General features: G+C 37.5%; 2 protein-coding genes across 7 annotated transcripts in view; one reads left to right on the forward strand and one right to left on the reverse strand.

The window, feature by feature from the left end:
* On the forward strand, positions 1 to 22,265 carry PRG4 (proteoglycan 4). 4 transcript variants are annotated; one of them, XM_007166974.2, is made up of 12 exons: positions 1 to 33; positions 621 to 722; positions 3,585 to 3,707; positions 5,012 to 5,131; positions 12,979 to 13,125; positions 15,531 to 17,825; positions 18,835 to 18,912; positions 19,472 to 19,608; positions 19,892 to 20,048; positions 20,514 to 20,711; positions 21,162 to 21,287; positions 22,065 to 22,265. In XM_007166974.2, the coding sequence occupies exons 2-12, from the start codon at positions 647 to 649 to the stop codon at positions 22,160 to 22,162; spliced, it is 3,555 nt and encodes a 1,184-aa protein (XP_007167036.2). In that variant the 5' UTR covers positions 1 to 33; positions 621 to 646; the 3' UTR covers positions 22,163 to 22,265. The 4 variants fall into 4 exon arrangements, with proteins under 4 accessions (XP_007167036.2, XP_057396824.1, XP_057396782.1 ...); XM_057540841.1 differs by lacking the exon at positions 12,979 to 13,125; XM_057540799.1 differs by lacking the exon at positions 3,585 to 3,707.
* Positions 22,217 to 22,690, reverse strand: part of TPR (translocated promoter region, nuclear basket protein) — a 68,548-nt gene continuing 68,074 nt past the window's right edge. For all 3 annotated transcript variants that reach the window (XM_057540605.1, XM_057540549.1, XM_007166973.2), the window contains one exon: positions 22,217 to 22,416. In XM_057540605.1, the coding sequence (XP_057396588.1) occupies positions 22,361 to 22,416 (56 nt within the window). In that variant the 3' untranslated portion in view covers positions 22,217 to 22,360. The remainder of the gene's footprint in view (positions 22,417 to 22,690) is intronic.

Consider the following 22,690-nt stretch of genomic DNA (forward strand, 5'->3'; position numbering starts at 1 on the left):
GGACATTGGAGAAATTCATCTCTCCTTTTACGGGTAAGTGTCAACGTTAACTTGCTTCATGGAACTAAATGTGTTTTCAGTTCAATAGGGATATACCTTATTAAAGTTGTTTGAAAAGATTTATAAGGATAGTGGTTGGAAAGTTTTGAAAAGGATCACATTTATGCAATACACCTGCTGGAAGCTTATAAATTTATTTTGAGAGTTAAGGGAAAGTTGGAACGATAACTCTTGTTTGTTAAATTAAATTTTACTGAAGCTGGTTTTTTGTTTTTTTTTCCCAAGATAGGATTTAAACCCTGCACTGTACGTACATGCTGTAATTTGAATAGAGTTTTAAGATAAGCCTGTTTTCTATTTGGGGAGATTCTAAAATATTAAAATGGTCAGTAACATGACTGGGATGGTGATTTGATTATTTTTTTCTGTATAAGATGAAATCTAATGGTCAAATATTTACAATGAATTAAGGCTGGTTACTTTTAAAAGTCTTGTTTCAAGAATGAGATGGTTTTTGTCATTAAATTGCATTTTAAAAATTACTGAAACACTGTATGTAACACAGGCATAAATTAGTGGTGAGATTCAGGAGCAGTTTTCTGATGCTTTTTTCTTTTCAGCAAGGGCTCAGTACCCGAAAACAACTATGGAGAGGAAAATACTTCCCATTTACTTGTTGTTGCTGCTTTCGGTTTTCTTGATTCAGCAAGTTTCTTCTCAAGGTACCTTAACCATCAAAAATACTTTTATTTAACAGCTATTGCTAATCATTCAGTTCTGACTTTTATGACAAAAAAAGAAATAGATTTCTAAAAACATATATTTGTTTGAGTTTAATACATAATAAAACCTTAAAATTATGTATAGAATATATAGCATATTTATAAGCATTTTGTATTATGAAGTTTTTCAAGAAGTTTTGAGTTTTTCTATAGAATAATTTTTGTACTCATTATTCCTATAGTTCTCCCAAAGGTTTAAAAAAATATAGACACTTACACAATAAAACTATGCTAAAATGATACAATATCAGATTAACTGAAATGAACAATACGTATATAGCATATAATTTTTTTCCTACATGTTTACAAATAAATTTAATCTTTTACATCAAATAAATTTTGGCATCATGTTGATACAGCTATATTACAATGAACATTTACAATGTTTCAAATGACATTTTATTAATCTTGAAAATGTGCCTTCTTTCTTATAAGGACTGTTCATCCAGATATAAATTTACAGAGGTATGAATGTCATTTTATATTATAATATTGAACCATTCACAGCCCTCCAAAAACAGAGTTAGTCCTGGATGAACAGTTCTTGTTATTCATTTTTAGAGAATGTTAAGGTACATTCAGTGTAATCACCTTAACAGAAGTCTCTAGCATCACAAGGTAAATTAGTTAACAATAACACCAAGCTTTGGATTTTTGTTTCCTTTTCATTTTTTTTTGTTTGTTTCAAGTTATTGTTTTTTTTTAAATTAATTTTTATTGGAGTATGGTTGCTTTACAATGTCCTTTTCTTTTTTTTTTTTTCTTTGATAAGCAAAATCTGAGAGAAGAAAAATCAAGGTGTATGATTGTTATGGCATTGTTTACATTTCTAGTAAAACACTTAAATAAGCCTGAGCATGGGAGATAGCTGCCTGCCATGGACATAGTTTCAGAATCACTTAGATAAGGTGAAAGCAAATATAAATATTTAATCAGGAATGATGAATACCAGGGTGTATCCAAACCCTCTGCTCTCTCAGAATAATATTACAAGGTTCATAACACTGGGTGCATTTCCTAAGCTACATCTCCTCTGTGGTACAATTGGCTGTTCACTAGAACAATTTTACTCTCCTTTAAATAAATGAAATTAAAATTAGTTGTTAAAATCATCATCAATAAAAGTAGGACAGCCATTAAATCTATGGAAATAAATTTTCCTGTAAAGATGATTGACTTCCTATTTCAGAAATCTGCTAGTTATAAAAGAATAACCTTTTGATGTTGTCTTGTCTGCTTTTCTTGCCTTCTCAGCCTCTTCCCATTCTTTTTTCTTTATATATATGTATTTATATAATACACTATATATGATATGCATTTTTGTATGTATTGTGCACATGTGTATGTAAAAAGTTCTGAAAGTTGTCCTGATGTTTACCGTTTTATTTGCATATTAAGACTTTAACTTTCCTGGACTCATTATTTTGAGTAATTTTTCAGTGTGCTTCAGCGTCCCTCTATGGATTTAGGACATTGCACCTGCCAGTTTCTATTCCAGAGATGGATTCAGTTGTTACATTTCTGAGGTTATCTCTCAGGGAGGTATTCAAGGTGTTTTCTAAATGACTTAAAAAATATATTTAAGGATAATTATGCTTTTGTTTTTGTTTTGTTTTACCCAAAATAACTCTGTTCATGACCTTTATTCAAGTCCAGATGCTTTTCAAGAGTCACGTATTTGGTACTCTCTTTAGTGGTGGTCGTAAGCATCTGAATTCCCCAACATTGATAGCGCTCAGTTATCCCCACCCGTGAAAGAAGCAGGAGCCTAGGAAAGTTTGTGCTGGCATGACTAGCTTGCTGTCAGAGTCTGATCAGGAATGAGAGGCAATGTGATTAGGAAAAGTCGGGGCATCAGAATCAGATATATCAGAGTTCAAATTCTAGGTGGGCTGTTTACTTAGGATGACCAGATAATTTACTATGCAAATCAGGACACTTCTAAGAGTGAAAGAGGTCACTATGAATGATTTTTTTTAATTAATTTATTTTATTTTTGGCTGCGTTGGGTCTTTGTTGCTGTGCCCAGGCTTTCTCTAGTTTTGTCGAGTGGGGGTTACTCTTGGTTGTGGTGCGCAGGCTTCTCATTGCGGTGGCTTTTCTTGTTGTGGAGCACGGGCTTTAGGCACGCAGGCTTCAGCAGTTGTGGCGCACGGGCTTAGTTGCTCCGCGGCATGTGGGATCTTCCCGGACCAGGGCTCGAACCCGTGTCCCCTGCATTGGCAGGAGGATTCTTAACCACTGCGCCACCAGGGAAGTCCACTATGAATGATTAATGGGTGTTAATTGACCTGTAATACATATATACTGGAGTTATTAAGTAGCTGGGTGCCCTTGAGCAAGTTATTAAAATTTCTGTGTTTCAGCTTTCTTATCTCTAAAAATGAGACTACTAATACTCTCCTGGCAACGTTTCATAAGCATTGGAGATAATGTGTGACTCAGTGCCCAGCACAGAGATGCTCAGTAAATGGCAACTAGTCATCATCCTAGTAGCAGTATCAGTAGAGCTGTAGCTGCCAACCCTCCTCCAGGAATACCACGCTCTTTTGTGCAAAGCCATTACTCACCCTGATTTTCAAAAGTGCATTTATCTTCTCAGTCTAGTAACGAATAAAATGGCATGATCAAGGTCACCTAGGAGACCAGGCAAAGGTCACCTGGACCCATTGCTAACCATCATTCCCAACCTTTCCAACTGATAAACTTCTGCCTCACCAAGCAGCTTTGTCCTCCTCCCTAGATTTCTTCCTTTTTACAAAGTGGTTTGGCCCTGTTTACACTAGTATTGTATAATTTTAGATTTATCAAGCTGTGCAGGGAGATGTGGGGAAGGGTATTCTAGAGATGCCATCTGCAACTGTGATTATAACTGTCAACACTACATGGAGTGCTGCCCTGACTTCAAGAAAGTCTGCACTGTAGGTAAGTCCTGAGAGCTGGTGTCTCCTCTGTCAAGCACATGTCCTCTGAGAGTCCCCTTGTACCCCTTGCAGTGCTGTTGTCACACTATTTCACTTCTCTGTGCTGAAGTGCCTTTCCCTTCCCTCGCGTAAATGCTGCAGTGTGCTGTGCCTGAGGGTGGTGTCAAAGCTTGTGATCACTGGGGGAGGTTAAGGGCAGCCTGGAAGTCTGTCACTTGCACAAGGTTATTGACTAGTGCCAAGTATCATGTCTTGTTTTAAATAGAGACAATACTATGACTCGGGAATCATTAAGTAAATCGTAATGAGTAATTCTTTGCTATTAACCAGGGAGGTAATTGCTTAGGGATGGAGCCCTTCAATAGCCTCATCAAAAGATTCATGGACATAAAATAATCTTGCTTACTGTTTAACTTTTTGGTATTAATATGTTTCTAAATTACCTGAAAAAGGCACTTTAAAAGTGTTTAATAATGAGTGTATAATGATGAATTTCAGTTACATCCCAAAGGGTATGAATTTTAAATTATGATACTTCATTTAAACATACTTTGGACCATTTTCTTGTTAACGTGCAAATATTTCATATTTAATTTATGAGAGTTATAATTAAAAGTGGCTCAAAGTTATATTTGCTTCAGAATTTGCATGTGAAGTTGATAAATATATTGTTGTACAATTTGTTTGTTGTGTAAGGTAATTATTTCAGACAGGCCTGGGTAAATCATCGTGGCTTTAACCAAGGCTTTTTTGGAAATGACTAGGCTTCTTATATAGTCCATATCATGGGATTAGGCTGAAATCTTTCAACTCTACACCATGCCCAGTTTGTCATAACAACGGTTTCTGTATTATAAATGATTTTTGAGCCTAAACAGTGACCTAGTTATATTAAGCCAGCTCTTTAGAATATATTGTTGTAGAATATGCACGCTCAATTGACAAAAATCTACTTAAAAAGTAGCAGTGTCAAAAGAAGAGAATAGTGGGAATTCATATGAAGTGTACTTACCTCTTTAGACATTTCCCAATTTTCCACTGTCCATACATGAAATGACTCAGACAGCATTGGGGTGTCTCCTGGAGCCTTGAAGGGCAAGAAAATTTTCCTTAGTCACCATATTTCTTTCTTGACCAGGGCTGTCTCCACTTGGGAAACCATCTATCTTCCAAATTCCAAATAAAAGACTTAGCTATGCATTTTTGGAACTCTAGTCATCTATATGGTGGGAAATGGCTATCAATACATGGGTGTGACTGATTGTGTAACCAATAATCCATAATGTTTTGTTTTGCTCTGGGTAGAGTTTTCCTGTAAAGGCCGCTGCTTCGAGTCCTTTACAAGAGGGAGGGCGTGTGACTGTGACTCAGAATGTAAGAAGTACGGCAAGTGTTGCTTCGATTATGACAGTTTTTGTGAAAAAGGTAAGCATCCCAGTACCAATCAGTGCCTCTCAGTACAGCCAGACCTGGGCACCTATCTTAGCTTCACTGATAATGTCTTAACATGCGGTCCAACTCACGTCTTGATTTTACTAACATATATGCTATTTCATATTAATTTTGTTTCACCAAGATGAATTAGAGAAGGAATGCTTCTTGTAAAGCACTCCCTGGCTCAGCCAGGCTCCAGGAGTGCAAGTGATTGCAGGTTGAGTAACGGAGAGGATAGGGGCTGGGCATACATGCTTTTCTCCTGCAGGTGCGATTCCATTTCAGGTTAAATCAACAGTAAGCAGCTCATTTGATGACTTCTTGTCTAATCCTATGGTGCTGACCCCACAAAGTCAACTGTCCTTTGAGCTATCTGTGCTTTTGCTCTCAATGTTTTTGAGTGTATATTTGAGGACAGAATCAACACATCCAGCTTCTCTGAACTAGTAAATTTGAGTCAGTTTAAAGCACTAAGTTGATATAGGCAAACCAAGAAGCTAACTGTCCGTTGTATTTCCCTTCTCATCTCTACAGTACCCTCAATGGTCTCTATCTAAATGCCTGTGTGTGAAGGAGTCAATAAAAAGAGGTAGTTCCATTTTAAAATCCTCTTCTCTGGTTATAGGTCCTGAAGGAGTACTCTGAGAGCATAATAAAACCCTCCAGATTTACCAAAAAAAAAAAAAAAAAAAAAAGACTTTAAACAATGTACTTAAATAATGAATTCCTTTCTTTTACCAAATGTTTGTTCTTAAATCCTACTCTGTTAAAACAAGAATATCTATGGGGGTAAAAGTGAAAATTAGCATGGCTTGCATAATCTTATTTTATTTGAACAAGGCTGCACCTTCTGCTTCTTTCAAACAGTGGAGAAATAGGGTGGAAAACTATTAATCAGCATAGTTAAGGAATATTTCTTAACTCTTCAATGTTTTCATTGGAAAGCATTCCAAAAATAATGGAGACACGCCCCCTGTAATCAAAATCGCAGAGTTCAGAGTTCCTGCAGCTTTCAGAAGGACATATGAGTGCTCCATATTTACTCATCACTCTGATAATTGTTTTGGCTGTGAGACAAAAAACTAAGAATTTATTTTGGGCAGAGGATGGATGGGGAGGGGAGATGGTTAGAGAATGACAAAGCATTGAGAGAACATGTTAATAAAGACGATAGTTTATGCTACCAAGTGGTGGGTCAGATTACTTGACGTTTTTGTAAAACTCAAGGATAAAAAATTGATGAAGGTAGTGCATCATTTACAGAATTCACAGAGATAGTCAGGGTCCAACTGAAAATGAAGGCATCAACTAGATCTTCAGTACTTCATTTTTATTTATTTTCTTTTAAATTTTTAAATTTATTTTACTTATTTTTTTATATACCAGGTTCTTATTAGTCATCCATTTTATACATATTAGTGTATATATGTCAATCACAATCTCTCAGTTCATCACACCACCATCCCCCCCCCCCCCGCAGCTTCCCCCCCTTGGTGTCCATACATTTGTTCTCTACATCTGTGTTTCAATTACTGCCCTGAAAACCAGTTTATTTGTACCATTTTTCTAGGTTCCACATATATGTGTTAATATACGATATTTATTTTTCTTTCTGACTTACTTCACTCTGTATGACAGTCTCTAGATCCATCCACGTCTCTACAAATGACCCAATTTTGATCCTTTTTATGGCTGAGAAATATTCCATTGTATATATGTACCATAAATTCTTTATCCATTCATCTGTCGATGGGCATTTAGGTTGCTTCCATGACCTGGCTATTGTAAAAGGTGCTGCAATGAACATTGGGGTGCATGTGTCTTTTTGAATTATGGTTTTCTCTGGGTATATGCCCAATAGTGGGATTGCTGGGTCATATGGTAATTCTATTTTTAGTTTTTTAAGGAACCTCCATACTGTTCTCCATAGTGGCTGTATCAATTTACATTCCCACTAACAGTGCAAGAGGGTTCCCTTTTCTCCACACTCTCTCCAACATTTATTGTTTGTAGATTTTTTGATGAGGGCCATTCTGACTGGTGTGAGGTGATACCTCACTGTAGTTTTGATTTGCATTTCTCTAATAATTAGTGATGTTGAGCATCTTTTCATGTGCTTCTTGGACATCTGTATGTCTTCTTTGGAGAAGTGTCTATTTAGGTCTTCTGCCCATTTTTGGGTTGGGCTGTTTGCTTTTTTAATATTGAGCTGCATGAGCTGTTTATATATTTTGGAGATTAATCCTTTGTCCGTTGATTTGTTTGCAAATATTTTCTCCCATTCTGAGGGTTGTCTTTTCGTCTTGTTTACGGTTTCCTTCACTGTGCAAAAGCTTTGAAGTTTCATTAGGTCCCATTTGTTTATTTTTGTTTTTATTTCCATTACCCTAGGAGGTGGATCAAAAAAGATCTTGCTGTGATTTATGTCAAAGAGTGTTCTTCCTATGTTTTCCTCTAAGAGTTTTATAGTGTCCGGTCTTACATTTAGGTCTCGAATCCATTTTGAGTTTATTTTTGTGTATAGTATTAAGGAGTGTTCTAATTTCATTCTTTTACATGTAGCTGTCCAGTTTTCCCAGCACCACTTATTGAAGAGACTGTCTTTTCTCCATTGTATATCCTTGCCTCCTTTGTCATAGATTAGTTGACCATAGGTGCATGGGTTTACCTCTGGGCTTTCTATCTTGTTCCATTGATCTATGTTTCTGTTTTTGTGCCAGTACCATATTGTCTTCATTACTGTAGCTTTGTAGTATAGTCTGAAGTCAGGGAATCTGATTCCTCTAGCTCCGTTTTTTTCCCTCAAGACTGCTTTGGCTATTCGGGGTCTTTTGTGTCTCCATACAAATTTTAAGATTTTTTGTTCTAGTTCCGTAAAAAATGTCACTGGTAATTTGATAGGGATTACATTGAATCTGTAGATTGCTTTGGGTAGTAGAGTCATTTTCACAATATTGATTCTTCCAATCCAAGAACATGATATGTCTCTCCATCTGTTGGTATCATGTTTAATTTCTTACCTCAGTGTCTTATAGTTTTCTGCATACAGGACTTTTGTCTCCCTAGGTAGGTTTATTCCTAGGTATTTTATTCTTTTTGTTGCAATGGTAAATGGGAGTGTTTCCTTAATTTCTCTTTCTGATTTTTCATCATTAGTGTAGAGGAAAGCAAGAGATTTCTGTGCATTAATTTTGTATCCTGCAACTTTACCTTATTCATTGATTAGCTCTAATAGTTTTCTGGTGGCATTTTTAGGGTTCTCTATGTATAGTATCATGTCATCTGCAAACAGTGACAGTTTTACTTCTTCTTTTCCAATTTGTATTCCTTTTATTTCTTTTTCTTCTCTGATTGCCGTGGCTAGGACTTCCAAAACTATGTTGAATAAGAGTGGTGAGAGTGGACATCCTTGTCTTTTTCCTGATCTTAGAGGAAATGCTTTCAGTTTTTCACCATTGAGAATGATGTTTGCTGCGGCTTTGTCATACATGGCCTTTATTATGTTGAGGTAGGTTCCCTCTATGCCCACTTTCTGGAGAGTTTTTATCATAAGTCGGTGTTGAATTTTGTCAAAAGCTTTTTCTGCATCTACTGAGATGATCATATTCTTTTTATTCTTCAATTTCTTAATATGGTGTATCACATTGATTGATTTGCATATATTGAGGAATCCTTGCATCCCTGGGATAAATCCCACTTGATCACGGTGTATGATCCTTTTAATGTGTTGTTGGATTCTGTTTGCTAGAATTTTGTTGAGGATTTTTTCATCTATATTCATGAGTGATATTGGTCTGTAATTTTCTTCTTTTGTAGTATCTTTGTCTAGTTTTGGTATCAGGGTGATGGTGGCCTCATAGAATGAGTTTGGGACTGTTCCTTCCTCTGCAATTTTTTGGAAGAGTTTGAGAAGGATGGGTGTTAGCTCTTCTCTAAATGTTTGATAGAATTCACCTGTGAAGCCATCTGGTCCTGGACTTTTGTTTGTTGGAAGATTTTTAATCACAGTTTCAATTTCATTACTTGTGATTGGGCTGTTCATATTTTCTATTTCTTCCTGGTTCAGTCTTGGAAGGTTATACCTTTCTAAGAATTTGTCCATTTCTTCCAGGTTGTCCATTTTATTGGCATAGAGTTGCTTGTAGTAGTGTCTTAGGATGCTTTGTATTTCTGTGGTGTCTGTTGTAACTTCTCCTTTTTCATTTCTAATTTTATTGATTTGAGTCCTCTCCCTTTTTCTTGATGAGTCTGGCTAATAATGGTTTATCAATTTTGTTTATCTTTTCAAAGAACCAGCTTTTAGTTTTTTGATCTTTGTTATTGTTTTCTTTGTTTCTATTTCATTTATTTCTACTCTGATCTTTATGATTTCTTTCCTTCTGCTGTCTTTGGGTTTTGTTTGTTCTTCTTTCTCTAGTTCCTTTGGGTGTAAGGTTAGATTGTTTATTTGAGATTTTTCTTGTTTCTTGAGGTAGGCTTGTATTGCTACAATCTTCCCTCTTAGAACTGCTTTTGCTGCATCCCATAGGTTTTGGATCATCGTGTTTTCATTGTCATTTGTCTCTAGGTATTTTTTGATATCCTCTTTGATTTCTTCAGTGATCTCTTGGTTATTTAGTAACGTATTGTTTAGCCTCCATGTGTTTGTGTTTTTTACGTTTTTCCCCCTGTAATTCATTTCTAATCTCATAGCGTTGTGGTCAGAAAAGATGCTGGGTATGATTTCAATTTTCTTAAATTTGCTGAGGCTTGATTTGTGACCCAAGATGTGATCTACCCTGGAGGATGTTCCATGCACACTTGAGAAGAAAGTGTAATCTGCTGTTTTTTGATGGAATGTCCTATAAATATCAGTTAAATCCATCTGGTCTATTGTGTCGTTTAAAGCTTATGTTTCCTTATTTATTTTCATTTTGGATGATCTGGCCATTGGTGTAAGTGAGGTGTTAAAGTCCCCCATTATTATTGTGTTACTGTCAATTTCCTCTTTTACAGCTGTTAGCAGTTTCCTTATGTATTGAGGTGCTCCTATATTGGGTGCATATATATTTATAATTGTTATATCTTCTTCTTGGATTGATCCCTTGGTCATTATGTAGCGTCCTTTCTTGTCTTTTGTAACATTCATTTTAAAGTCTATTTTATCTGATATGAGAATTGCTACTCCAGCTTTCTTTTGATTTCCATTTGCATGGACTATCTTTTTCCATCCCCTCACACTCAGTCTGTATGTGTCCCTAGGTCTGAAGTGGGTCTCTTGTAGACAGCATATATATGGGTCTTGTTTTTGTATCCATTCAGCAAGCCTGTGTCTTTTGGTTGGAGCATTTAACCCATTCACGTTTAAGGTAATTATCGATATGTATGCTTCTATGACCATTTTCTTAATTGTTTTGGGTTTGTTTTTGTAGGTCCTTTTCTTCTCTTGTGTTTCCCACTTAGAATTTCCTTTAGCGTTTGTTGTAGAGCTGGTTTGGTGGTGCTGAATTCTCTCAGCTTTTGCTTGTCTGTAAAGCTTTTGATTTCTCCATTGAATCTGAATGAGATCCTTGTCGGGTACAGTAATCTTGGTTGTAGGTTCTTCCCTTTCATCACTTTAAGTATATCATGCCACTCCCTTCTGGCTTGTAGAGTTCCTGCTGAGAAATCAGCTGTTAACCTTATGGGAGTTTCCTTGTATGTTATTTGTTGTATTTCCCTTGCTGCTTTCAATAATTGTTCTTTGTCTTTAATTTTTGCCAGTTTGGTTACTATGTGTTTCGGCGTGTTTCTCCTGTACGGGACTCGCTGCGCTTCCGGGACTTGGGTGGCTATTTCCTTTCCCATGTTAGGGAAGTTTTCAACTATAATCTCTTCAAATATTTTCTCCGGTTCTTTCTCTCTCTCTTCTCCTTCTGGGACCCCTATAATACGAATGTTGTTGCATTTAATGTTGTCCCAGAGGTCTCTTAGACTGTCGTCATTTCTTTTCATTCTTTTTTCTTTATTCTGTTCCACAGCAGTGAATTCCACCATTCTGTCTTCCAGGTCACTTATCCGTTCTTCTGCCTCAGTTATTCTGCTATTGATTCCTTCTAGTGTAGTTTTCATTTCAGTTATTGTATTGTTCATCTCTGTTTGTTTGTTGTTTAATTCTTCTAGGTCTTTTTTAAACATTTCCTGCATCTTCTCGATCTTTGCCTCCATTCTTATTCCGAGATCCTGGATCATCTTCACTATCATTATTCTGAATTCTTTTTCTGCAAGGTTGCCTATCTCCACTTCATTTAGTTGTTTTTCTGGGGTTTTATCTTGTTCCTTCATCTGGTACATAGCCCTCTGACTTTTCATCTTGTCTATCTTTTTGTGAATGTGGTTTTTGTTCCACAGGCTGCAGGATTGTAGCTCTTATTACTTCATTTTTAAAAAATAACAATCAAACTATCTTGCGACTCACCACTTAGTCTTTTTTTTTAATCAATTAATTAATTTTTGGCTGCATTGGGTCTTCATTGCTGCATGCAGGCTTTCTCTAGTTGTGGTGAGCAGGGGCTACTCTTTGTTGCAGTGCACACGCTTCTCATTGCAGTGGCTTCTCTTGTTGCAGAGCACAGGCTCTAGGTGTGCGGGCTTCAGTCGTTCTGGCACACGGGCTCAGTAGTTGTGGTGCATGGGCTTAGTTGCTCCACAGCATGTGGGATATTCCTGGACCAGGGCTCGAACCTGTGTCTCCTCCATTGGCAGGCGGATTCTTTACCACTGTGACACCAGGGAACACTTACTTGTTTTAAGATTGCTATAGATATCTCTTGTAGGCATCTACATATCTCAAAGTCATAACATTTCAAGAATTGAAGCAGTCAAGCGCCTCTGAATGTGGGTGAGAAAACAATCCAAGAAGTTAAGTAGTTTGCTCAAGATCACTAGCTAGAATGTTGTAAAACTGTTTCTTGAGTTGAGGTACCTGGTGTTTTTGTGTGGTGGGAGGAGAAAGAGGGAAAGGTATGGTGGTCAGTTCATGCAGATTGCAAAAACAGAGTTCTGAGGAGAAGTTTGGTAAGAGCAGGAGGATTTATCACCACTGTCCTCTACCCAGAGTGCTTCCCCCCACCCTGTTCTCTGCTTTCTTATCTTTCAGAAGTCCCTCTTCTTTTCTTCTGGTTCCTAATGGTCAAAACATGTTCCATGTAGGTTAAAAAGATACACATCAAACCACTAAGCTGTTTATCTTGGAGAAGGGCAATACATTTTGAGGAAACCATAATGTGAAGGTGTGAAATTCTTCCACGAGTTAATATTTATGTAGAACTTTTGTAATTAAAAGAAAGAAAAAAAGAAAGGTAAATTGGTATCATTTGATTTAAATGAATATGAAAACAGGAAAATGTAATTTTTATATTTAGCTTCTCGAGAGCACAAACATCTGTCAACCACATGCAGTGATTATTTTGATATCACAGAAGGCTGGCACAAAGTATAGAGCTCATAAAGTATTTTTTAGGCAGGCAAATACCTTCAGAAATCATCTAGAAGAAACATCTCAGTTTGCAGGCAAGAGGGGTTCAAGAGGGTTTGCCCATTTGCCCAAGGTCACAACAATAGACCCTTGTAGGTCTAGAATTGGAAGTCTTCTGACTCCTGAGCCTTTGCTCCCCATCATAATTTACAATTTGAGAACCAATTTTTTTTTTGTAGCAATGCATCTTCAGATAGCTTGGAGTAGTTGGTGTTGGGCTAAGAGCCTGCCTATACAGGTTTTCACCAGCATTTACTCTTGAAGCCAGATGCATCAGTGCCTTTCACAGAGTTGCTGATGAATATGAACAAGAAGTTAACCGACCCATCTTGCTTGGTCTCAGTGCACAGTCCTGCATCACCACCACCTTCAAAGTCTGCACCTCCACCTCCAGGAGCATCTCAGACCATCAAATCAACAACCAAACCTTCACCCAAATCATCAAGCAAGAAGACTAAGAAAGTTATAGAATCAGAGGAAATAACAGAAGGTAGGAAGATGACAGATGTAACAAAAGGAGGTTTCTGAGATGAAATAACCTGTAGGTGGACTTTTATGAGACTCCTCATAGTACAGGGTGATCTTCTGAGTCATTAAAGGCTCATCACACTGCTTGTTTTAGGGCAGAGTTTAAGCCAAAGTATAAATGCTCAGTTATTTATTTTCCCTATTTACCAAACTCAGTATGGGACTAGGTTAAAATAATCAGAAGAAACAAGTCTTATTGTTTAAAAAAAAAAAAGCCATGATTTTCTTTGCAGAACAATTTTTTTTTTTTATTTTTTTTTATTTTTATTTATTTATTTATGGCTGTGTTGGGTCTTCGTTTCTGTGCGAGGGCTTTCTCTAGCTGTGGCAAGTGGGGGCCACTCTTCATTGCGGTGCGCGGGCCTCTCACTATCGCGGCCTCTACTTCTTGTGGAGCACAGGCTCCAGACGCGCAGGCTCAGTAGTTGTGGCTCACGGGCCTAGTTGCTCCGCGGCATGTGGGATCTTCCCAGACCAGGGCTCGAACCCGCGTCCCCTGCATTAGCAGGCAGACTCTCAACCACTGCGCCACCAGGGAAGCCCTGCAGAACAATTTGATTCTGTAAGATATGGGGAAGTTGAGAGAAAGTTATATAGTTATACTGCTAGTTATCTGTGACAAGCTCAGGTGCCTTGCTTTTAACTGACATTTACAAGAGCCATTGCTCATAGTACTGATAAAACAAAAGCAGAACACAGACATTTGTAGATAAATAAACAGCATTTCTTGTTGTACTTGAACTGGCAGTTCTTTTTTGCTTTAAATCACAGTTGGTGTGATCAACTTTTTAATTTGATTTATAGAACATTCTGTTTCTGAAAATCAAGAGTCTTCCTCCTCCTCTTCCTCTTCAACTTTTCGGAAAATCAAGTTTTCCAAAAATTCAGCTGCTTAATAGAGAATTAAAGAAGAAACCCAAAGGTTTGAGCATTGATAAAGATCAGTGGCTATATCAATGCCATCTTAACAATAATGACCTAAAAGTAAGGCGTGTGGGTAGAATGATTTGAGGACATTTCAATATTTGGGGGGGTATGTGACTTCATAAAAATTACTTTAGAAGATACCAGTGAAAATTTCCTAAAGGAAATTAGTGCCAAGCAGCTAGGAAACCACTCTATAAAGCAAAGGAAGAAGATACTATAGAAGCAACTGTAGAACCACAGGATGGCACCAGAGATGACTATTAATAGTTTTCTATTTCAAGTCCTGTCTACCTGATAGCATTTCTTTCTTCTCTTTCCTCTATCTTGTGTTTTCATTTCTCCTTACCCAGATTTATTTTATTTATTTAACTTTTATATACTTCCTTAAGTGTTTTAAAATGTTAATCCATTAAATTCTCATACATTTCTGAGAAAGGCAATATTATTACCCACATTTTACAGATCCTCTTTATTATTTTCCTAATAAATTATCCATCATATCTGGCTGATTTTTCTGTAGTAGAGAAACTACAGAATTGGCTATTACTTCCTGAAAAGAGATTCCCTTTGTTCTGCTTTTTTATTATTTCCTGAATTTCTAAAATACATTCTCATTCTCCAGGAAATACTGGAGTTTGGATACTGGAGTTTTGAAGAACTCATTTCCTGGGTGGTTATTTCCCCGAAGCCTTCTTTCCAGCTGAATAGCCAGCTATTTAATCTTTGAGTCATCCAGAGAGTCTTGCACACAATAGAAGTGTTTGCTAAATGGAGCTCATCTCAGTGATGTGCCTCTTGGGCTCTGTATGTCACCTATGGGGTAGCTGCTATGGGAAATCCTGTTAAACAGGGTCCTTTTGCTGCCATGGCATCCTAATCTCCTCTCTGTATCCCGAGACTGCTGAGTTTATACAGGCAGAGGAAAGAAAGCAGTTAAAAGCCATGTGCACAGAAGCAGGACTAAGCAAGAACCATGGGGGTGACTGGAACAGATTCCTTGGATGTAGTTATAGAGGCCTCTGAGGGAACTGGCACAGTGAGTCTAAAAGATGTTGGAACTAGGTTTCCAGTAGGAAGGAAGTGGCACTGAGCAATAAGGAATAAGAAGAGTTGAGAAAGTGACGGGCAAAGAACATTGACATAAAGAGTAGAATTAGTGTTATTGATCATATTGATCATTTCAAAGTTGCCACTTGCTTCCATGTTTTAATTCTATTGAGTTTTACTTGTGTTTTTCACCCCTTATCCCATTCATTCCCTAAAATAGCCCAATAAGATAGGTTGAGTATTTATCATTTTACAGTAAGTTAATAGACATGTTAGAAATGAGCAATTTGCCTAGAGACAACACAGCTAGTCAATGATAAGGATGGCATCTTTATGTCACTATTAAAGAAAAAAAACTATACAAAAATAAAAGATGTATATTTTTTTCACTAGTAAAAGACAACAAGAAGAAAAGAACCCCTAAAAAGAAACCTACCCCAGAACCACCAGTAATAGATGAAGCTGGAAATGGACCAGACAATGGTGATTTCAAGCTCACCCCAACTCCTGACATTCCCACCATTCAACGTAATAAAGTTACCACAACTCCCAAGATTACAATAGTAAAACCGATACTATCTAAACCCAGTATTCCACCTAATTCTGACACAACTAAAGAGACGCCTTTGACAGCCAATAAGGAGACAATAGATGAAACTAAAGAGACTTCTACAACAAATAAACAGACTTCAACTACTGCAAAAGAGAGGACTACTTCAGCTAAAGAGACACAAAATGCAGAGAAAACATCTACTAAAGATTTTGCACCCACATCTGAAGTTCCTGCTACATCTGCACTCAAAGCTGAAACTATAAGCAAATCCCCTGCTCTCACCTCTCCCAAGGAGCCAGCTCCCACCACCAAGGAATCTACACCCATCATCCCCAAAGAGCCAGCTCCCACCACCAAGGAATCTACACCCATCATCCCCAAAGAGCCAGCTCCCACCACCAAGGAATCTACAACCACCACCACCAAAGAGCCAGCGCCCACCACCCCCAAGGAGCAAGCTCCCACCACCAAGGAATCTACAACCACCACCACCAAAGAGCCAGCGCCCACCACCCCCAAGGAGCAAGCTCCCACCACCAAGGAATCTACAACCACCACCACCACAGAGCCAGCTCCCACCACCCCCAAAGAGCCAGCTCCCACCACCAAGGAATCTACAACCACCACCACCAAAGAGCCAGCTCCCACCACCAAGGAATCTACAACCACCACCACCAAAGAGCCAGCTCCCACCACCCCCAAGGAGCAAGCTCCCACCACCAAGGAATCTACAACCACCACCACCAAAGAGCCAGCTCCCACCACCCCCAAGGAGCAAGCTCCCACCACCAAGGAATCTACACCCACCACCACCACCACCACAGAGCCAGCTCCCACCAACCCCAAAGAGCCAGCTCCCACCACCAAGGAATCTACAACCACCACCACCAAAGAGCCAGCTCCCACCACCAAGGAATCTACAACCACCACCACCAAAGAGCCAGCTCCCACCACCAAGGAATCTACAACCACCACCACCAAAGAGCCAGCTCCCACCACTCCCAAGGAGCAAGCTCCCACCACCAAGGAATCTACACCCATCACCACCAAAGAGCCAGCTCCAACCACCAAGGAATCTACACCCACCACCACCAAAGAGCCAGCTCCCACCACCACCAAGGAGCAAGCTCCCACCACCAAGGAATCTACACCCATCACCACCAAAGAGCCAGCTCCAACCACCAAGGAATCTACACCCACCACCACCAAAGAGCCAGCTCCCACGACCCCCAAGGAGCAAGCTCCCACCACCAAGGAATCTACACCCACCACCACCAAGGAGCAAGCTCCCACCACCCCCAAAGAGCCAGCTCCCACCACCACCAAGGCGCCTGCTCCCACCGCCCCCAAGGAGCCAGCTTCTGCCACCCCCAAGGAACCTACTCCAAGTTCTCCTAATACACCTGCTCCAACCACCTCAGAGGCCTCTACTTCAACTACCACCATGGAGCCTCCCACTACTCCCAAGGGCCCTGCTGAATCATCTCCTGAGTTTCCTGTAGAACCCACACCAAAGACTCTTGAAAAGAGTCCCGAGGAGCCTGCTGTACCTACAACCAAGGCTCCTAAAGTGACCAAACCTGAAATGACTACAACAGCTAAAGACAAGGCCACAGAAAGAGACACAACTGATACCATGGCATCATCCAAAATTACTCTTAAAGCAACAACTCTTGCACCCAAAGTAATGACAGCAACAAAAAAGACAACTGAAGAGACTACAAGCAAACCTGAACCAACAGCAGCTATACCAAAAGGTACAGCTACTAACTCTCAAGTGACAACTCCTAAACCCCAAAAGCCAACCAAAGCACCCAAAAAGCTCACTTGTACCAAAAAGCCAAAAACACCTAGAGTGAGAAAACCGAAGACTACACCAACTCCCCCAAAGATGACATCAGCAAACCCTACCTCTTTAGCAGAAGCCAAGCTCCAAACCACCACCAGCCCTAACCAAACTCCCAACACAGAAATAATTGAAGTAAGTCCAAAGAATGAAGATGCAGATGCTACTGAAGGAGAAAAACCTCACATGATTCCTAGGCCCCCTGTGTTAACTCCTATAGTTATTCCAGGCACTGATTTCATAGGGAGAGGACCCAGTCAAGGCATTGGCATCAACCCCATGTTTTCAGGTAATATGAATCAGTTACTCTCATGTTTAAAATTGGCAATGTTAACCTAAATCTTTCTGAACCAGGATGCCCTGATTTAGTATTATTCTATTGATATATATTATTTAGAACCCTGAACTTGTGAAGTTTTACATCTTCTCTACAGGTAAGCAGAGGGGTAATCACAGTAAGTTTATTTCGTTATTTGGAAAATCAAGTAATAACCTAGGATTGCAAAAATCTGCAATATTCTTTTCCAAACCAATTCCACAGGGCAATCAGAACTGAGAAACAGAATTTCACATTGAGATCGAATATCCAATACTTGTCTAATTTACATGAAGATCAGGTACCCTGACCCATTCCAGTTCATAATTTATTTATTTATTATTATTATTTTTTTTCAAGGCCTAATCAGCCTCAAGTTTATTAGGCAGGCATCTTTTTTTTTTTTAATTTTATTTATTTATTTATTTATTTATTTATTTATTTATTTATTTATTTATTTATTTTTGGCTGTGCTGGGTCTTCGGTTCATACGAGGGCTTTCTCTAGTTGCGGCAAGTGGGGGCCACTCTTCATCGCGGTGCGGGGACCGCTCTTCATCGCGGTGCGCGGGCCTTTCACTATCGCGGCCCCTCCCGTTGCGGGGCACAGGCTCCAGACGCGCAGGCTCAGCAGCTGTGGCTCACGGGCCCAACTGCTCCGTGGCATGTGGGATCTTCCCAGACCAGGGCTCGAACCCGTGTCTCCTGCATTAGCAGGCAGATTCTCAACCACTGCGCCACCAGGGAAGCCCCCCATAATTTATTTTTATATAACACTTTTTGAATAATATCACCTTTAAGTAAAACAACTGTGAAATATGTCACTTCTTTTTCACCTCTGAAATACATGTACTTCAAACTATACTCTTCAAGAGCTTAGGAAAGGGCAAACAGAGGAAATAGAACCCAGTGGGAGGATTTGAAAAGAACGGGAACACTTTTCTCATTTTTATATTGGCTTAATTTGTGTTAATTTGTTTTAGATGAGACTAATTTATGCAACGGTAGGCCAGTAGATGGACTGACTGCTTTGCGCAATGGGACACTAGTTGCATTTCGAGGTGAGTTTTGCACACATTTGTTTTTCTGCCCCTTGTTTTTTTCTTGGTGTTTATGAAAGCGAGAGCCATAGGAGAGTACAAGTTTGGGCTGAGCTTCCTGGAGGGAAACCTGATTGATGAACTTACCTCACACAATATTATAAGGACCTGAGGGTAAATACCAAAATATTGGATTAACAAAATTAGACATAGTAAAGTAACAAACAAAATAAAGTTATTTAATTATAACTCCTTAATTCTAACAGGTAAAGAAATTGAGAGATAAGTGATTTTCTGTAAATCACAAAGCCAGAAGGCTCTTTCTAGAGAAGCTGGGGAACTAAAATATTTTAAGTTATGCTAAATTTCAGACTTGAGAAATATCTACTCTCAGAAATGTTCAAATACTACCTTCTGTATTAGTACTCAAAATTCTGAGTAAACATCATAGAATGCTTGTTAACACATTCAATCTGCTTCTTTATGATAAACTGTTCTTAAAAGATTTCATTTTGATTTCTTCTGGGATAGGTTTTAGTCTTCATTCAGCTTGTAGGCTGATCATCACTTTCAATTTTAGGTCATTATTTCTGGATGCTAAATGCATTCAGTCCACCATCTCCACCTCGTAGAATTACTGAAGTTTGGGGCATTCCCTCCCCCATTGATACTGTTTTTACTAGATGCAACTGTGAAGGAAAAACTTTCTTCTTTAAGGTAAGAAAAATATCTTTGTGAGAGAAATCAGCAAATAGTTATTCTTTATTATGACAATTTAACCTCCAGTTCAGAAGGGTCTCCATATTTTAATAAACTATCATTAAAATTTAATAAATAGTTAACACTCAATTTGGTAACATTGTCAACTTATTCAAATACTTAACTAAGTTAAAACTTTCTCCCTATACTTAAATCTAAGAATGAGTTCCTAATCTTTTTTTTTTTCCTTTTTAACCTTTTAAAAAAGCTGTTCACATCATTTCCTCTTTTTAATTACCAGGATTCTCAGTACTGGCGTTTCACCAACGATAGAAAAGATGCAGGGTATCCCAAACTAATTCCCAAAGGATTTGGAGGACTAAATGGAAAAATAGTGGCAGCTCTCTCAATAGCTAAATACAAGAACAGACCTGAATCTGTGTATTTTTTCAAGAGAGGTATGTGTTACATAATTGACAAAATTAAAAAACTTTTAAGAAGTGATCTGCCAGGAAAATTTTATTCAATATTTCCATTTATTATAGGGTTTACTGTCAAAAGATATCTTTAATGGCTAGAATCAAGTATTTTCAATTAAAAAATAAAAATTAAGGGCAGTAAGAAGTATTTAGCTCTCTTAACATGCAAATCACAATTTCATGAGTTTTCAGGACATTGATACATAGAATGTCATTTATTTTCAAAGTTAAATATATAAATATGCAATCTGTTGGCTTTATTCACAAGTACTTCGAGATTTAGTAATTATTTTTATAATACCTTGACTAATAATAACCATTATTAATGTCTGGACATACTTTATGAAAAACATTGTTTCCTCTACCTTGTAAAAGCTCTTTTCCATCTCTTTTGGGAATTAAAATTAATTTTCATATTGTATGTGATTTTCTAATTCATCATAGGTGGCAGCATTCAGCAGTATACTTATAAACAGGAACCCACCCAAAAGTGTACTAGAAGAAAGCTTGCGATAAATTATTCAGTGTATGGAGAAACGACACAGGTTAGGAGACGTCGATTTGAACGTGCTATAGAAACTTCTCAAACACACACCATCAGAATTCACTATTCACCCATCAGAGTCACTTATCAAGACAAAGGTAATATTTTTTACTGTGTTAAAAATTCTTACACATGAAGTAGATGTAATAGTTTCTTATAGAGTATGGCTTATTAAATATAAATACTGACCATATAACCCTAATACTTATAAATGCAAAACATCAATTTGCTTCAATGAATGACCAAAGATCAATACTTTTTTCTTTGTGGCTAAGAAAGGCAATTTATTCAGGCTTGTTAATTATAATGCCATTAACCAATAACATTAAATCCAAATCTGTAACCCTCAAAACAGTCCTAAAAGGTAGATATTTGTACCATATCAGAGATAGCAAAAGCTGAGGCATTGAAGTTAACTCACCCAAGGTAACAGAGCTACTGAGTGACCAAACTGGGATTAAAACCCAGGTCTGTCTGACTCGAACAGCTGCTCTTTCCAATACAGTACATTGCCTTTCAATCTGATACCTTTAAAGTGTCATCTGCAGGTTTCCTCCATAATGAAGTTAAAGTGAGTACACTGTGGAGAGGACTTCCAAATGTGGTTACTTCAGCTGTATCACTGCCCAACATCAGAAAACCTGATGGCTACGATTACTATGCCTTTTCTAAAGGTAAGTTATTAAGTAAAGTCTTAATAGCTTTCTGAAGATGGGATCTAATCTCTGAAACATGAATAAATTCAAAGCAAAAACAAGTGTTCAGTGGTGACTAAAGGTGAGAAATTAAATTATATCACTTATTCTAATTATTCTGAAGAAGAGAAAATTTAGATTTTTGCTTTACTTTCAATTAAATTGAATGGATTGCAATTCATTTCTGCCCTATCATTCATGAGATTAAAGCCTATTATGACGAAACATCCAATTAATTGAGTAAAACTGCTACTGAAAACAGTATTTTACTTCTATTATCTGTGGCATTTAACAGAGGTCTTGTTTGCCACTAAGTTGTACTGATTTACATCATTACACAGTCTGTAAGATCAGAAAGAAGTTGCTGAGAAACTAATTTTATTAACGAAATTATATTACCTGGGATATTTTTCCTTGAAAAATCCATAAAAATATAAGTTATTCTGCCTATATAAATGACATCAGAATGTATTTTTTTAAAGAATAAAACCCAAATGAATTATTTTTTAAACTAACTCGGTTTTCTCAAATTCTTACTTTGAAAAAGCAGAGTTAAACCTAATTTTATTGAAAGATGGTGAAAGATCAGTCAAGGCAATTGTTTTTCTCCTTGTCAGAAAGTTCAAATTAATTAATACCTTTCTGATATTAAAATGATAAATACTGTCTTCGAGTATAATAATAAATATAAACTATTTTTAAGTTCAAGTGTTTTGTTTCCTTTTTAATTGAAAAAATGACTTCTCTTCTGTTTAGATCAATACTATAACATCGATGTGACAACTAGAACAGCAAGAGCCATTACTACTCGTTCTGGACGGACCTTATCTAATGTCTGGTACAACTGTCCTTAGACTGATGGGCAAAGGAAGAATCGACTAATTAAAATGAAGAAAAGAATGATAAACTTTGACACTGAAATACATTTTATTAATAAAGAATGTTGATATAAGCATACCAATTTAAATACAAAAATGTTTTTCAACTCAACAATCATTACACTAAAACAGATCTGACTATCTTATTCACAGTTATTATAGTTTATAGAACATTTAATTAATATTTCCTCTATTTATTCCTCCTCTCCCTCCCATTGCATGGCTCACACCTATAAGAGAAAAAAAGAATTAAACTGAATGCATCTTTTAAAAAGTTAGCTCAAAACTAGAGTATTCACTTACCCTAGTTCATTATAAAAATTTTCAAGATCAAGTGTGTAGGCATGTAGACAAAAAACTGTTAGATATGTCACATCTTCAATGGAACTTACAACAATCAGATTAATGTTTTATTACATGAATGCAATCACTTAACAGTTACATTGGAAAACAGAGATATTGAAATTTTACATTTTTTTTAACTAGCTAAACAAGTCACAAAGC

The sequence above is a fragment of the Balaenoptera acutorostrata genome, chromosome 1, assembly GCF_949987535.1.
Source record: "Balaenoptera acutorostrata chromosome 1, mBalAcu1.1, whole genome shotgun sequence".
NCBI classification, from domain to species: Eukaryota; Metazoa; Chordata; class Mammalia; order Artiodactyla; family Balaenopteridae; genus Balaenoptera; species Balaenoptera acutorostrata.

Excerpts from the sequence above, each read along its gene's own strand:
- PRG4 (XM_007166974.2), top strand. The coding sequence starts at position 647 with ATGGAGAGGAAAATACTTCCCATTTACTTGTTGTTGCTGCTTTCGGTT. Across the intron at positions 5,132-12,978 it reads TGACAGTTTTTGTGAAAAAG|TGCACAGTCCTGCATCACCA; the intron begins GTAAGCATCCCA and ends GCTTGGTCTCAG. Across the intron at positions 13,126-15,530 it reads ATCAGAGGAAATAACAGAAG|TAAAAGACAACAAGAAGAAA; the intron begins GTAGGAAGATGA and ends TTTTTTCACTAG.